Raw genomic sequence first — 17,993 nt, 5'->3', positions numbered from 1 at the left:
TTGGAATAACAACAGTGTTTCTTGAAAGGTGCTGGCATGCAGGATTGGCAATTGTAATTATTTTTTCCTGCACTTGGAATTTTTCTCTATTTTCTTTCTGTAGCATATTTATTTATGTTTGGCTGCATCAAGCACCAATTTTTATCTATCCTTCAATGATGTCTTTCTTTTTCTGGGGAAAATTCGGAGAAGGCAGGAGATGGAAATTCAAGACGATGAGCAACATGATAACAAGGTGAAAGTAGGAGCCAACGTTTCCACACGTGGACTTTGAAGAAGACAAGTCCACTTGTCGAAACGTTGGCTCTTGCTTTCACCTTGTTCTCGTTTTGCTCATCGCCCTTTTACAACTCGCCACATTTTTACAAATGAACCTCAGTTGAAAGTTAGTCCTCATCCATATCTAGTGTCATCCTGTTGATACTGCTCCATGCTATGCACTCTTGCAACATTTGTGTGTGTATGTGTGCACACGTGTGGATTTGGATGCGAGATCGGGCCCTTGGGCAAAGGTATCATTCTTCTCCTGTGCAGCCTTATGAATTCATTAACTATACTGCAACAGAAATGCAATGGACAGGAATGAAGTGAACACGCAGAGCGCTTCGTTCTTGTGTGTTGTCTATCTGTGGCACTTTAGTTAATAATGAATACACACAAACTCATCTAGTTTTCAGTTATTATGTCAGGCTTATAAGCCCGCTTGTGTCCTGGAATAACTGCATGGCTATGTATCCTGTAATTTAATTTCTGGCCATGTGCTGGCAAGTCGCGTGTTAATCTCTTGATTTTCCTGACAATCTTGTGTGATGTGCAGGCCCAGACAGTTTCTGGTGAATCCATGCAGGGTGTTGTGCAGGGTGTAATCTGCATTACAAGTGCTGCTTTGATTGCTTTCCGTTCAGCTTTTCTAGGTGTAGGATGACCTAAAATGGTACTCACTTATATGGAGTTTAGTTTTATGTAGTGTCATACTACTGTTACACTGCTATTGCCAGATCAGTGTACTATATGTGCCTTATGTTTGCTTGTATCTTCATGACTAGCAACCTCTTCTGTGTGTTTGGCAGTTGCATATAGTCTCCTGGCCTAATTGTTTGCCCCCATATTCCATGGTATGGGCCTTGTTGTGTTTCAAGTTCAGGTACTCCCGAGGTTGTGTTTCTGAAGGGAGGAGTAGTCGTCTTTGCATCTCATATGCTAGCTGTCATAGTATCTTGCGATGAGGTTCTGAGCTCTTGAGACAAAGAATTTGTGCTGCAGGCTGCAACTCTACTCTGTCTAGGTGCTTGTTCGTTAGCTCTTTCTCATAGAGGTCTTCAAGCATGGTACAGTTGGAAAGACCTGTTATTACTACCCGATGCCTGTATTCGATGAGTTGTCTTTTTTGTGTGCTGTTGGTAATTCATACCGTACCATACCTTGGACACAAGCACAGCATCTGCGATTTTCTATAGTATCCGCTTGCCCACCCCCGTTATTTCGAGATTATTCTTTTCACCAGGTGTGGAAGTTGCGTCCAGGCATTGCATAATTGTTTCACCCACATGCTGGCTCTGCCGTCATGGGCTTACACTAGCTGAGGATTTGTGGATGTTGACTTGCGGGCATATTTGTCCAGCTATGTGGATCACTATGTGCAATCTGGGGTAGTTCTTGATTCTAGTCTTTCTTTTTTTCTGACGTCGATATGAGCTGACTTATCAGAAAGCGAGAGGCCAGACTAGCCAAGAAAGTCTGCAGTGTTGTCGAGGGCTTGTTGCATCATTTTTGATTTCTGTATAAGATAGCTTTCCCACAGACTGTAATACACCATAGGCTGTAGTGTTTCTTGTAGTATGCCCGTGTTGTTGGTGTGTGTGGGCTAAACGTACCTCCAACTCTCACCTGGAATTTTCTGTCTTTCAGAAAGTTAGTTTAAGTGTTCTACCAGAAATGTTTTTGCACATCGTTCCTCTTATTAGAGCAGCATGAGGTACTGCTGTTAACCCTTTAATGACGAGACATATAAATACCGAGAAAACATGTTTATTGTTCTATCTAAATATGCAAAACACGTCAAGGGTAAGCATAATCAACAAAAAGAAAAAATATTTTGCAGAAATTTTTCAGCAATAGAGGGAAAACCCCAGGCAGGAAACTGGAAGTGGGCTTCACCCCATTAAAGCCACCTAGCTTTATTTTCAATTTGTATAGACAGCTCTTATCATATGTGAACCAGAGGTGGCCATTTCATTTGCTTTACATCAGATGTGCGACACCAATGCAGCTGCATACGTTGCATTGGCCTGTCTCCTCTGAACTTGCTTGCACAAGACAGTGAGTCGCGTGCCAAACTTCTTCTTCCTCGTCCAGTGTTCCTGCTCTAAACCAACAAATGACGCTTGCTGCTTGTCATTCAGTGTTGGCCGAAGACATTTAGCTAGAAACTTCGTACTCGATACTTAAACTCGACAAGAAAAAAATTCTTTTTTGGTGTGTTGCCTGTAGGCAACACTCGTCAATAAAGGGTTAAAAGCCTCTTCACTCTGTTCATTTTTTCATAAGCGGTATTACACAATGTCCTGCAATAAAGTTTCTGCTGCTTATGGCCCACTCATATCTGCCAGAAGGGACAACTCTTGAAAAAGGTTTTCTTTGTGCTATGTGTGCGACGTAGTATGAGCATTCATGCCTTGACATTTATACATCTGTAGAACCAGCTTCTTGACAGAGTACTTGCTATACCTGATCATGCTTACTTGTGCAGTGCTGTTGAACAATACATATTGATGCAATGAATATTTACACACTTGAATTATCACGAAAGATGGTTGTTTTACAATTCTGCGCTTTGCTTTCTATTGGCGTTAGATTTTGCATAAGCATGCCCCCCGTGCAATAGCATTTTGAAGTGTAAGGGTTCAATAAAAGGTGATGAACTAAATCTATGTGCAAGAGCTTTTTTTCGCACCTATGACTCCCATCGAAATGCGACTTCCATGGCTGGCAAATCAATCCCTCGCCTTGTGTTAGCAGCAGAATGCTATAGCCACAGTGGCAGGTGAACAAATTGAAGAACAATATTTCTGTCTATAATTTTTTTTCTTGCCTGTAAGTAAGTAAAGTTTGGAATAAGTTTGTCATTGCAAAAAAGCCCAGTTTGTGTTCTTTTATTGAATAAACCACATATTGTGTATAGTTGAAATGCAGAAATTTGTTCTAAAATCCTCAGGTGATATATGTTCTTGCAAGTAGCATGGTATTTCATTACTTACAAAGATAGTAATCGCAGCGGATATCGTTATATGGGTTTACACACTAATATATGTGATCACAAACTTATTAGAAACTTACTAGAAACATGTAAGGCATGAATGTTTCTGCACCCTTGATCAGCTGTGAACGTGCAAGAACTGCTTGTACTGGCTGACTTCACTGCACAGTTTGGATTTACTTTTCTTCAGCGTGTCGTTTTATACTGTTTTATCCACACAAGAACAGGGCGTTTGCCTGCTTTTCGCATTGTTGCACGAGTTCTACATAATTGTGCAGGAGGGTACGTTGTCACTGTATTTACTTAATCTACTAGCTGTGCAGTTAGTTACCTTGCAGAGCAAGTGTTCATACAGATGCAGTAAGGATACAAAGTCCGCAGCATAGTCAATGGTTATTGGTTTCTGTGCAAGAAAAGAAAAATTCTCCAGAGAAGAGGTGCAACCAAATGTGCATGTAATATTTTATTCAAGCCACGGATTTAATGCTATCGTAGCAAATTCATTACGATAGCCTACACTTTTGCTCTGTCAGATTTAATAAGAGGCAAGATAAGCTTTCAAGATGCATCGGGAAATTCGTGCTTGAAAACCGACAAGAAAATGCAACTGAACGGTACCGCGTTCAGCGCAACGTTGAAACTTCGGGTACTTTGCTGTCTTGTCATTTACCCTTGACGAGGTTGAAATAATTCAAGCTGCTCCGTAAGCGCGATTTTTGCATGCTACTCAAAACATTGTAGCGACCTCGTCGTCTGCTGGGGATCGAACACCTCCTAGCACTGACAACTCGCAAAGGCGTACGAAGCAAACGTGAAAATGCACTTCATTTGCTGTGCAGAGTGTCAACAAACGCATAGAAATCGGAGAATGCAATCTGCGGTACAAGTTTTTTATTCTCCCTTCGCGTACGTACCAAATTCGACGATCCACGTCTCCGCGTATTGCACTTGTCGATCGAGACGCCATTTTCCAAAACAAACCAGCGAAATAGCTCCTTTGGCAGCTTTCCGCGCAATTTCGACGGAAAATCGCAGCGATCGGTGCGACGGTGCGACTGTGCTACCAACCGGTTGGTCGCAGCCGAAAATCGGGGGGTCGGCACTGCGACTGCAATTTTCATCGCAAACGACGGAAATCGCACTTCCGGTGCGACGAAAATCGCATCATGTGAAACAGGCATAACACGTAACTTTATTGCAGCGGAGCCGACTAGTGAGAGCCCGCCATTATGCAATGCATGTAGACTGTTGCTGGCCCCAAAACAAATCTAGCCCTATGCTTGACAAACCTGGCCCAGTGTGTGTGGTTCCCAGTAGGTTTTAACCAATGCAGACTTTTTCGATTGCTTTGCACAAGTGCTCTGTCCACGTTTCCTCCCAGTAAGCCGGTTCAGCACCTGGCTTGTGCAATTCCGCTTACTTATTACAAAATTTGGCCACTTATTGCAACATACTCGCTGGCTGCAGTGCTAAATATACATGACCGCCGCATTCAAACACCACATAAGATGTGGAAACATTACAGAATGGCGATGTATCAAAGGGAAACATAATAAATGAGAGTCAATAGGAATGAGGTTGGAACCGCGAAAATGCGACATACTGCTGGGAAAACGCAACAGCAAGGAATGTATCAACAGGGTTTCAGTATATCTCCAAAAGTAGCTGATCGAGAATACCACTCCAGATCACAGCAGAGCACAGAATTCACCCTCAGCAACCACCACGAAAACGTGCTCTGTCACCATTTTGTTTGAAAGGAGGCTGTGACCAACACCGCAAACACAATTTTTGTTTGGTATCCGATTGTAACCCACACACAATTCCTGGTACCATCTTCTTGGAAAAAGGGTGCGTGCTAGATTTGGGTAAATATGGAAATCAAAATCCTCAGTAGGCTCTTTGCTAGCATTCCTCATTCCCAGACCAGATCATAATTTCCTTATCTTGCCTGTGCCTGTATGCATGCTTATAATGAATGTCAGTTATAAGGAAGGTATTTTCAAGCCTGATGTGACTTCCTTATAATGAAGTTCAACCGTAGTAGTAACATGTTAAGTAGCTATCCTCTAGAAGGCGTCGTAGATTGAAAGCCACTGAATGCAAAATGAAGAAAGTGAGACTTCTACGACTGCACTACTTGCACAGCTTTAGTTAGCTTAGCTTTGTTGTCTGGATGGAGACAGTCCCTGCGAAAGGCCAACCTCGAACCAAAGTAATCTACAAATGCTCCTTTACACAAGAGAAGAGACAGTGCCAAGAAAGAATGAGAGCCAGCACACTGACCACCCTGTAGCCGCCGGTAGAGGTCCTCGTACTGTTCCTCCAGCTTCTTGGTCTTTGGCGCAGGCTCTGTTGTCTCCTTGCGCTTCTCCTCCAGCTGGCGCTTGATGCGCAACGCCTGCTCCTTACGCCGTGCCAGCTCCTCCTCGCTCAGCTGAAGCAAACGCACAGAAAGAAATGCTGATGCACACAAACCAAGCAAGAAGCCATCACACATAAAAGCACCTTCAAACGTTCACTGCAACGTGGTTCACGGGTGGGTCATGGCAGTTACTCCCCCTGTACAGCAGTGCTAGAAATCAACAGAGAAGAAAAATTCTTGTTGCTTCTGATCCGACACACTGTGGTGCCATCTCTCTCTTATAGGAAGTTTCAAAGGAGCACAACTCCCTGATGACTCACTGGTGGGCCACCATGCACAAACCGAGTCTTCAAGAAGTGCTGCAAAAGTGAACATGTCAAAGCAGCACTGACATGACATTTCTGACTTGTCGTTACCTTGCATTAAATGCAAATACAAATTTACTTCCATCGTCACTCTTTACAAAAGTGCAGCAGTGGTGAGGACCCAGACGAAAAGTCTAGGAAAGGACTCGACATGGCCCCTGAATGAAATGAAAGTCCAGGACTTCTAAACCCTAGAAAAAGTAATGTCAAGCGTCACAGCGCTCTGAATAGTTTACTGTAATAATTGCTTCTATGAAGCAGCCTTCATACCCAGGTGGTGAATCTGTCATGACGCCACAACACATTGGCTTCCTGCAATCACTGCAGCTGCTACAAGTGAGCGCAGCCCGTAGAGACACACACAGCACCCTTGTTCATTATTTAATGAGCAACACCATAATGCCTGGCCTTAATGCCACAGGATGTCAGCAAATCTTTATCTGGTCATGTCATCACGATAATGTCAATGACATCGGGTCTGGCGCTTTGAGATCAATTTTAGTATCAAATTAAGATATCTTATGTTTGCCAACCTTCACACTTGCTAGGTCACGTCATCCTTTTATGAGCGAGAAGCTTGTAGGAGAGTTTCTGCCCTTCAAAAACAATGTCAGTAGCTGTCCCTTTATCGGCGCAGAAGCAACAACACCCAAATTGCTGCAGGCCGGACTACCTACAGTTAGCAAGACCTGCACATAACCGTGATTTTAGCCAGTCTTTGAATGAGAGAAAAGCTAGTCACAGATATTGTTGCTGTCCAAGAACAACACTTCATTAATTATCACATGTCACATGAAGGGCATCAGTTGTGAAAAATGTTCATAATTTCAGGTACATACTATTTGGAACTGAGCCAAGGCCTGACCTGTGCCATTGGTATATATAAAAGTCATTATATAGGCACGATGCATTTAGGGGGACGCCAGGACACAATGTCCTGAACATTTGCATATTCCCGGTCTTTCTCTTTTTTATGTAGTGTAGTAAAATCCTACCAGGCCTAAAGGCAGACTGTCAGTTGAATCAAAGCAAATATAAAAATGATAACACTAAAAAATTACTGGTACAGTGAATCAACTTACACTTAAGGTGGCCATAACAGTGTGGTGTAGCAAAACAGCAACCATTGCCTCTCTTGCGAACCAGTTCCAATACCAGTTACATGGGGGATACACCCTACTAGCCCACATGTGCAAACATAACAGAAGTTCATTGGAAAATGAAGCATTTAAAAGTGATCAATAGCAGTCAAACAAATGATGCCTCAGACGGGAGCCAACATTTCCACAAGATAACTTGAGTTGTTGCCGTGACGAAGTCCACTTGTTGAAATGTTAAAACCAGCCCAAGACATTCCTTGTTTGAAACCTATTAATGAGAGGTGGGTGAATATTCAACATATTGAATACAGGTATGAATGATACAAGCATAATATTCTATTTGTATTCAAAAATTAGCTATTCGGTATATCTCCTTCAGTCACGGCATACAGGTTTGTGGACACAGCTTATTTTTGCCATTACTGCACAGTGGTTGCAAGGAATAGAAAACAAACATTAAGCTTTGAGTAAACTGAACATTCTGCTTTCTTAAAGTCCACCCATTTCACTTCTCCATGAAACGCAGCTCTTCAGATGACCACATTGGTGAAGGCACTGCCATGTTTGGCAGGACGTTTGAAGTGGGGCATTTCGATAGTAATCGCGAAATATTTTTTCCTTCTTTTTGTAATGCTTGCACCCAGTACTAATTTATCTGTGCATGTAATTCAAGGGGGTGATTCAATATATTTAATGAAGCATGACTGGCTGAAGCATGACTGGCTGTGCAATAAATGAATATTTAATTACTATGTTATTATGATGGGTCACTTTAAAATGCACAGTCATTCTTCCACCTTAACTTGCTTTCTACGTGGCGTCTCCAGCACCTTGGAATAAAATTGTGTAAATTTCATGCATATATCGACAGTGGATCGGAATTCATGACTGAAGGGGATATGAATTAGAATGCTGAAAACTGACCAAATATTTCACGAGGACGGACTGTTTAAGCCTAGTTACTGTTCTCCTTCTGCTAAACAAAGGGTCACGAATGGCCGGAAGCGTGACAGCTACAAAAGCTTTTGATGAAATGCAGAAATAAATGGGTAATACAAGCTCTCTGTTCATGGTTTTGCAGTGGAGGCCTACATGACAATCTGTGATTTTTGCTTGCACTCTGTCATTTAGTGTTTTTGGAAACCTAGCTGAATAGAAGCTTTATTTTTTACGCTACTACCAATGATGTTTTCCCTGTAAAGGGCATTTTAATATGCGTCTATGATAGAAATGCTCCTCAGTAGCTTTTAATTGTGAGTACAGGCATGGCACCTAATTATACCTAAATAAACATTCCCCCTGTAAACATATGCACCTGCGTCTGGCTATTCAGTATTCGATTTAATATTCAATACTTACTATTAATATTCAAGAAAATGTTATATTGTCCCCCCGCTGCTATCATGCATTGCCCAGGTGGGCACATTATCTGAAACAAACTGCACATCTAAACTTACAGCACCTGCTGTTCAAATATGCAAGTGCCTAGTGGAATGCACACAAAGGATGTCATATGGAAAAAAACAAAAAAATGTGAACCTCAATGATTTCTAAAAACAAAAGGTGCATTCATAAAGACTGATTCACATTAATACAACATAAATGAACATACGCAGTTATTGTTTACCCTCACTGTAGCAACCAGCATTTCTGGATACCACACTTCTTTCTACTATCATTTTATAACTGCGTGTGCCAATGATCGGAAGTGAAAATAATGGTGACAGGACCTGACCTTCTTATAATTTCTATTTCCACTCACTTAGTCATTGGATCAATACACACTATAAAAGCGATATTTCCTAAGTGGTACACTTTTAACAGAACAGTAATCTATAAGGAAAAGGAACCCTGATGCTCACCCGTGAGTTACTAGCCGACTTCTCCTCGCCTTTCCGACGTGCCTCCTCTCGTGCACGGCTCGGAACGGCCGACTTGTGCGTTGATGTGCGACTGTCATCCCTGCTGTGCGATGACTTGTGGCTGTGGGAGGTGGAACCCGAGGAGCTGCGTTTGACATCGGCTGCGTTGGAAGACGATGATGGCTTCTTGGACAACTGCGATGATGATGACGCTGAAGAGGAGCCCTTGGGCAGTGGAGCCTTGGGCTTGTGCGAGTATGCGTAGAAGGTGTCCCCCTCGTCCTCCTCATCTTCAACTCGAGATTTGGACAAGGAGGTGGGCTTCTTGGAGAGCGAAGAACGGGCATCCGGTGCTCGGCTGCCATTCTGCAAAACAAAGGTCATGGGGAACAGCTCTTACTCTTTGTGCAGACAGGTACCCATCAATGAAACACTTCAAACATAAATTTCTAACCCCCTTCTTCTATACAAGATTCGAACTTCCTTCATTTTAAGGTTGGAAGATAATCACAAGTCTCTTAACAATAAAGCCATCTCGTCTCTAGCATAACAAGAACGTAGGGTGCAGATTTCGCATGCCGAGGTCATGTGGGTCACTGGTTGAAGCTTCTGTCCTTAAACACACACATTCTTGGCTATACAGGGGCAGATGGCCGCAGCACCTTGACCTGGAAGGTACAATGCCACCAAATACCCAACAAACCACGAAGTCTGTAATGTTCTGCCGAGCCACCAACTGCAGTGGTTATGGTGTACTGCTGCTGAGTTTGTGGGTTCAATTGAGGCCAGGATGGCCGCATCTGCCCCTTCCCTCCAAATTAGGACAACCACAAAAAAGCTCGTTCACCTAACTTTTAAGTGCGCAGCAAGAGACCTAAGTGGTCAAAATTGATGTCAATGCTGCCAAATGCAGAGTGCCCCAGCTACGTCCCACTCCAACACAACCTGTGCATCTTAATACAGACGAACAGTTTTGTAAGCATACCATGTGCATAGTGCAATGCGTGTATTAAGTTCTCGGACTTCTTAACCATTCAGTTATTTGTCCGATACCAAGGTTTAGTTTCAACTCATGCAAGGTATGCTCACGGTACAAGTCTTCTAGCCACTAGTGTGACGGGCCCGTCATATCAGGTGTAAGCAATGCAAGCACCACATCTGGATTTGCCACAATGACAATAATTTGACATGGAACCTGTGGTTATGCTTCATATATAGGAGCCAATGACAAGCAGCATGATTCAATCTAGCGACCGCCACTTGTGCTGTCACTGTCTACACTCAGGGCAGTGACAGTTCAGCAAGTGCAGCAGACTACCTCTAAAATAGGGTGTGCAGGCTACGTATGTGCTCAGCTTCATTACCAGCCATGTGCACCCACAGCTGCGCATGGCTGCAGCTACAGAACACCACAGGGCGTTCTGTAGCTGTGCTGTCAAGTTGTGCATATACAGTTAAACCTCAATGTAACAAACTTTAATAAAACAAAATTCTTGATATAACGAAGTACTTGACCTTTCATAACGTCTTGTTTGTAGAACATTATATATTTAGAACCTCAATATAACGAAGTGTATTGTCAAACGAAGTCAAACCAAACCTCAATATAACAAAATTTACCTGCCGCCGTGAAGAGATACTGAGATAAAGTAATAAATGAAAGCTTCCACGGACGCAGATGGTCAAATGGGTGCATTACATGCAGCTGCTTGCACATCTCAAATCATGTGCCACGCAACAAAGCACTACCGCCGAAGTGGCATGTTCCCTACGAAGTGCAAAAAAGGTGTATCGCACCCCACATGCTGTATGCTTTGGGTGCAAGTGAAAGCGCGTGAGGATGAGCTGGGAAGGAAGGTGGCTTGATGAGCACCGTCTTCTCGTGTGAGCAAGGGGAAAGGAGGGAGGGGAGCAAGCTTGCGGTGTCGCAATCGAGCGTGCGCAACATGGGGGGAGGAAGTGCAGGGCCAGGTTGCAGACCCACTCTTTTCTAGCACAGCTGTGGCTGCGCATGGCCGTTAATGAAGCTGAGCACATACGTAGCCTGCACACCATATTTTAGAGGTAGTCTGCTGCACTTGCAAAGAGTGGGCACTCTGAGATGACGTGGCCTAATGTGCACCGTCTTCCCCAGCGTTTGCTGCTGGAGGTGGCACAGCCCGTGGTTATGGAGACAGGTTGAAGCAAGAGGTGGACGAAGCATTCACTCCTCTCTGCTGGCACTTTCTAGGAAAGCATCGTACCACTGCGGGCGACGCTACAAGCTGCAGTGACGGAGTGGACCTGAAAGTGTGGCTGGCTTCGCTTTGTACACGGTGTAAGACATTTAGGAGGTGAAACTCCCGTCAGCGCGAGCGAGCGCGGGTGACCAGATAAGGTCACAATTGTTGTATGCGCCAACAGGGCTGTATACAGTGGCAGCGCTATGCGGCACGTCGTAGAAGCCGCAGCGAAAAAAAAAAGAAAAGAAACGCAGTGCCCAGGCAGGCAGCTCCGGTGCGCTCTCAACGGCGGTAATTTCTTTCCAGGCCACCAGGCGCCGCCAGCACGATAACTGCTCCACGGGCTTGTGACCTTTTCTGGTCGCAGCAAAGAGCGGAGTATCCACTCCTAAATGTTTCTTGCTCTGTGGCTTTGTGTTGTTGATGCAAACATATCAGTGACACAACATGAAACCATATCTGTTATTGCCAACTTTCAAATTAAACAAAACACATTTTTGTTCTCATTCAAATTTTGTGTCACCTTCCCTGTCAAAAAAAATACACTGGCGACTGTATTTATTTGCATAAAAGGTCACATTTCAATTAAATGAAATTTCAATACAACGATGCTAATTGCCGATTATACCGACTGTTATATTGTCAAGTACGTTCTTAATTTCGGGAAATTCTCAGCGCACACACACACACGCTGTCCACGTTCCGTCCCGCCGCATGCGGCTTGCTCCGCTGATTACTTCACTCACTCAGTTCCTTGTTGCGTACTCCCCGCATGCCAACCACGCACACACGCCTTCCATGTCCTCCTTGCCTGCCACACACCATTGCCTACCGTCCCGTGCCTGCTACTCTACACAGTTGCCTACCGTCTAGTGCCTGCAACTCTACGCCACCTGGTGTCAGCCCAGTACTCACACAGATACCTCCACCCCCATTTATCCTGTGAAGAGGGCTTCCAAGGCACATGATAAGGGCTCAGCTGGTTTGCATTAGCGAGGCCTTTCTGTTTCCCTGTAGCCGGGTCTCTGTGTCTGTAGGTATTGCATCCAATGTGTGCAGTCACTCTAAATGGCCCTGTGCATCTAGGGGCAAAGTTGGCTGTGAATCTAATGGCTGTATGGCAACACCAATTATGGCAAAGAAGTCTGACACGGCTGTGGACGACACGAAGGACGCGGACAAGAAGAGGCAACAGCGTAGGCTTAGCCAGTCAAACCAGGAACAGCGTCTCGCCCGAGCCCCACTTCAGTAGCGCTGGCGATGCGGCTGCGGAGCTCTGCACGGCGCACTTCTTCTTCCTTACAGCTGCCTTACTTAGCGGGTGTGTGTCCCGGAGAACCAAGTCTCCAACCTGGAAGGTAGCTGGAGTGCGCTTTTTGTTGAAATACTTTGCCTGGCTGGCTTCTGCCAAAATTTGGTGGTCCTGTGCAAAGGCCCAGGCATCTTGAAGGTACACATCCAGTTCAGCAGCTAGGGGAATGAGGTGCAGAAGGGGGCCCCTTGGTGCCAGCTGCTTGATTGTGATGGCTCCACGGGTTCCATAGTTCCCACCCATAGCACGAGAAGGCAGGCATAAAGCCAGTAACTACCCTTTCAGACGTGTGCATTGCAAATGCCCCTTCGGGCAGCCTTTCGTCCCAGTCCATGTGGGAAGTGCAGTAGCCCATAAGGGCATTGTTTAACCCTTTCGCTGTCACAGACGTACCGGTACGTCATCGCGCTTCCCCCCCACAGTGTCACTGACGTACCGGTACGTTCTCTATTGTGCATTCAAAATTTCGCGCCAGAGCGCAAAGCTGGCCCTCCTGGATTGGCCACGCTATCTGTTGACTCTTTCTACAAGTTTGTATATTCGCCCTGACCCGTGTTACTCCATGTATTGAAGAGTACGGCGCGACTGCCACTCCCCACTTTCACTTTGCTGAGTGGCGCGGTGGCTCCGTATTCGCTGTATCATGCGTCGCGCGCGTGTGATTATGGGTTCAAGGGTTGTTCTGCCATCTCCGCTGGTTTGAAGGTTTTTATTTTTCTTCTGTTGGTGTGCCTGCTACGGCGTGTCAAGTTCAGGCGCACGTGCCGTTGCCTCCACGAAAAGAGTGACTTGTTGCTGCTTTCGCTCTCTTGCCGCACCCTCGCTTCCGACTTGCAGTAGTAAACGTAAAGCCCTTCGAACTTTGTTTAGCCTTTTTCCATCTCCCTCTGTCATCTTGATCACGCAACGTCCCATTTATCTCCGTTGTGCGGGCGACTGAAAGCGCATCCTCCCTGCGCGCGGTTACTTTCGGATGGCTCAGCGCGCGGGACCTTCGTCTGCTCAATGGAGCGGTGGCTCAATTCCGATTCAGAATACGAGCCGAGCTCGGATTCGGACTCGGACAGAGCCGCATGCGAGGAAGCGGGTTCTGCATCGTCAGATTCGGATGTTGAAGGGATTTTATAGTCAGGCTGATGATGATGATGATGTTTACTAACAGCTGCAGAACACTGAAATGTGTATATTGCATTGACTATGTTATTTGTATACTGTTGACCAGAGACGCCGTGAAGTCAAGTATTTATTCGGACAGCAACATGAACATAACAGACAGCAACGATTCAGTGGCTTCGCCTTATAAAGGGAGCATGGGTGCAGCCGAGGCATGCGATTGGCTAGCGATACAATAGCGCTTGTGAACAATGACCGCGTGCATCAGATACGCGGCGCACAGTAACAAGAGAATACGCTTGATAAACGTTGCACAGATACAACACTTCCCCTCCAACAAGATCAGAATCTGTCATACGTCAGACGATCCGGCTTCCGCTTATCACGAGCGCTGCGCCTGGGTAGCACAGGTGAACCGGCATCGTTTTGTTCTGACGATGATGCACTTTGGGCTCCATGTGAGTGTGGGCCACCATCACTACGATTCAACACTGGCCGGTTTGAGGCGGGAGCAAGGAAACTTTCACTTTCAAGCAGTTCACTTGCATGTGGCAAAGGTACATCCTTTTCTTTCACAACACTACCAGGCTTTACACAAGAATGTCGCAAATGATCCGCGTGCACAAACCGCGTCTGTCCATCCACAACCACAAGGTATGTCATTGCCGATTTCACATCCACAATCTTGCCTGGACGCCATTTCACCTGTTCCCCACGTACTGAACGCACAAACACACTATCCCCAACAGAAAATACTCTGGGTGAACTCCTCCTCTTGTTTGCACTACGCACATTACTCTCACATTTGGCATTTATTGCATCCTGCAGATCTGGTTTCAATAACGACAACCTTGTGCGCAACTTCCTCCTCACAAAGAGTTCAGCTGGTGTTTGGCCGGTGAATGTATGCGGCGTTGTTCTATAGGCGAACAGAAAATTATCAATTCTGTGCTGCAGTGACCTGGAACTTTTATTCCTCTGGTCTTCCAGTAATTGCTTCAACAGCGACTGCTTTACTGTTTGAACTGCACGTTCGGCCGAACCGTTGGACTGAGGATGATATGGTGGAGTAAGCGTGTGCTTAACCCCGTTTGACAATAGGAAGTCCTCAAACTCTTTTGCACGAAACTGCGGCCCGTTATCAGTGACTACCTCTTTAGGTAGGCCATGACTTGCGAACAACGAGCGCACTGTTTCGATCGTGCTTTGCGCGGTCGTTGACGTCATGACTCTTATTTCCAACCATTTGGAATAGGAATCTACAGCTAAAAGGAACATCTTTTTTTCTTTTTCAGCAAAGTCTAGATGTATCCTCTCCCAACTGCTTGTGCACCACTTCCAAGATGAAAGCGGCGCTAGTGGCACCAAAGATTTTGTGCTTTGACAAATTTCACACTGCTTTACAGTTTGTTCCAAGCAGTTGTCTATCTTTGGCCACCAAACCATTGACCTTGCAAGAGCTTTCATCTTTGTAATGCCAATGTGTTGCTCATGCAACAAACACATAACTTCACTTTGAAGCGAATGTGGTATCACGACTCTGTTGTTCCACACCAAACAGCCGCAATCCACTGAAAGTTCAAATCGCCTCACGAAGAAAGGCTGATAATGAGCGTCCACAGCCCGCGGCCATCCGTGCCATACCATTTCACGAACAGCGCTGAGAACTGGATCTTTCACAGTTTCACGCTCGATATCTTTCGCAGTTATGGGGAGTTCATTGACAGGCGAAAAATAAAAGATTTCTTCTGCCTCGTCACCGGCTTCCGGCAGTGGAAGGCGTGATAAACCATCTGCATTGGCTATCTTTGTTCCCGGTCTGTGCAGAATACGAAAACTGTAGTTAGCAAGAAAAATTCCCCAGCGGTGCACACGAGCTGCAGCTACTGCATTTGTGTGGTGCTTTGCTTCAAATATGACTGTGAGCGACTGGTGATCAGTGATTACACTAAACGTACGCCCGTACAGATATTTATGAAATTTCTTCACTCCAAAAACAACTGCAAGCGCTTCTTTTTCCACTTGCGCGTAGTTACGCTCAGCAGGCGTCATCGTCCGCGATGCAAACGCGATCGGTCGCTCTACACCCTCAACCACGTGCGACAGCACTGCGCCTAAGCCGTAAGCAGAAGCGTCACATGTCAGCTGTATTTCTTTCGTTACATCATACAGTTCCAAGACCGTGTCTTCACTGATCAAATTTTTACAGCGACTGAAACATGCGTCACACTGGCTCGACCATTTCCATGTGCGGCCCTTGCGCAACAGTTGGTGGAGAGGTTCTAGCACATTTGCTAGGTCAGGCAAAAATTTAGCGTAGTAGTTTACTAGGCCCAAAAATGCCTTTAGCTGAGTCACATTACTTGGTTTTGGCGCTTCTCGAATCGCCTTTACTTTTTCCGCTGCTGGGTGTACGCCATGCTTGTCTAGCTCGTGCCCCAAGTAACAAACATTTTCTTGGAAAAATTTGCATTTCCCTGCGTTTACACGAATGCCGTGCTTACTAAGCGCTTCTAGCACTTTCTGGGAACGGTGATAGCACTCCGTCAGGTTTTTACCTGCTATTAACACATCGTCCAGGTAACAGGCTGTCCCAGGTATGTTTTGTAAAACCTGGTCCATCACGGCCTGAAACATTGCGGGTGCGCTTGCTACTCCGTACGGCAATCGCCGGAACCTGAAAAGTCCCATGTGCGTATTCACCGTGAGCAGTTGCTGTGCCTGCTCATCCAGCTCAAGCTGTAGGTAAGCCTTCGACAAATCTAGTAAGGTGAACACGGTCCCTCCAACCAGTGACGCGAATATGTCTTCTGGCAGAGGCAGTGGATAGTGGTCAAGTTCAATATCCCGATTGACCGTGACTCGGTAATCGCCACATATCCTAATTTCTTTTCCTGTTTTCTTTGGCACGATAACTAGCGGTGTAGCCCAATCACTGTGCCTGACTCTGTACACCACACCAGCTTTCTCAAGGTCACGCAATTCATTCTCCACTTGTTCGCGCAAGGCATATGGTACTGGTCTCGCCTTACAAAAAGTTGGATGCACATCGGTTTTCATTCGTATACTACCAGTGAATCCTTTGATAGAACCATAGCCTGGCTCAAACACATCACCGTACAACTGTTTCAACTTCTTTTCAGCTTCCGCTGCTACCATCTGCCTGCCCTCCTGTACGTTATCCACGTCACATTTCAACTGCTGAACAGCATTTTGCAGGTCAACTTTTAGTGTAGTCATCCAATCTCGACCTAAAAGCGTCGGCATGCGGGCTTCATTTTCTTGCTTTGCGACTATCAGAGGCAGATCGTAGCTTCGGTTCTGATAAGACACATTGACCTTTGCTACGCCTTTCACTTTGAGTGCAGTGCCATTATACACTCCTAGACGCACGTCGTCTTTGGAACATGGGTAATTTGGAAAATTTTCATCAAAGTCTCTTTCAGACATTATGGTCACAGCTGCTCCCGTGTCTAGTTCCATCGGGATCTCCTTGCCGTTTACTTTTACTTTAAGCACAATAGGCGGAGAGCTATGAACTTGGTTAGTCGTACTAACAGTCAGCAAGTCTGTTGACGGCAAGGTCTCGTCAACTTTGTGCACGACCTTAGTTTTGCACATTTTCGCTACATGCCCTGGCTTCGAGCATTTGAAGCAGGTACTTTTGAGAAAAGGACAACTCACTGGCGCGTGCAGTCCGCCGCATCTATGACAGGCGCGAACAATGCCTTTACCACGTTGCTTCCTTGGACCGTTTTGGGGGGCACGCTGCTCGCTGCTAGCCGTCTTGGTCGCGTGTCGCCTGCCTTGCGTGGTGGGCTCCCGATGCCAGTAAACGTCGGCAGGACTGGCGGTTGACCCCTCCGGTAGCATTTCTCGGGTGTCTTTCTGGGCCGTTTCCAAGGCAGTGGCAATTTTGCATACTCGCTCCCAGGTGACTTCGTCGTCTGACAAGGCAAGAAGACGGCATCGAATCGAATCCGTCCTGAGTCCAGCAATCAGTCGATCCCGGAGCGCTTCTTCCAAAAAGCTTCCAAACGAGCACGTTGCAGCCAGTCTTTTCAGCTCGACGATGAACTGCTTTAGGCTTTCGTCTGGCTCTTGCTTTCGCTGGTAAAAGCGATACCGTTCGGTAACCACTGACCGTTTTGGAGCATAGTGCTTTCGGAGAGCTTCTGTAGCTTCTTCGTACTTGACTTCCGTTGGTTTCTTCGGCAGCAGCAGGCTACGCAGAGTCACGTAAGCCTTTTCACCCAGGATTGTTAAGAAGACTTGCAACTTCTTACTTGAGTCTATTCCATTGGCGGTTGCATACAGGTCGAACCTTTCCAGGTAGACTTCGATATTGCCAGAGTCTGGGCAGAACTCGGCCAAAGATCCCAGGGTGTTGGTCATCAC

At 45.8% G+C, this 17,993-nt stretch overlaps 1 protein-coding gene across 1 annotated transcript in view; it reads right to left on the bottom strand.

Moving 5' to 3' along the window:
• Positions 1-17,993, bottom strand: part of LOC135902134 (protein SPT2 homolog) — a 136,469-nt gene that overhangs the window by 28,664 nt on the left and 89,812 nt on the right. The window contains exons 8-9 of the mRNA XM_065432065.2: positions 8,949-9,314; positions 5,543-5,693 (exon numbers count right to left, since the gene is read on the bottom strand). Of these exons, the coding sequence (XP_065288137.1) occupies positions 5,543-5,693; positions 8,949-9,314 (517 nt within the window). The remainder of the gene's footprint in view (positions 1-5,542; positions 5,694-8,948; positions 9,315-17,993) is intronic.

This window comes from Dermacentor albipictus, chromosome 3 (genome assembly GCF_038994185.2).
Source record: "Dermacentor albipictus isolate Rhodes 1998 colony chromosome 3, USDA_Dalb.pri_finalv2, whole genome shotgun sequence".
NCBI lineage: Eukaryota > Metazoa > Arthropoda > Arachnida > Ixodida > Ixodidae > Dermacentor > Dermacentor albipictus.
Note: the sequence above shows the minus strand (reverse complement) of the source record. Positions and strands in the feature narration are given on the sequence as shown.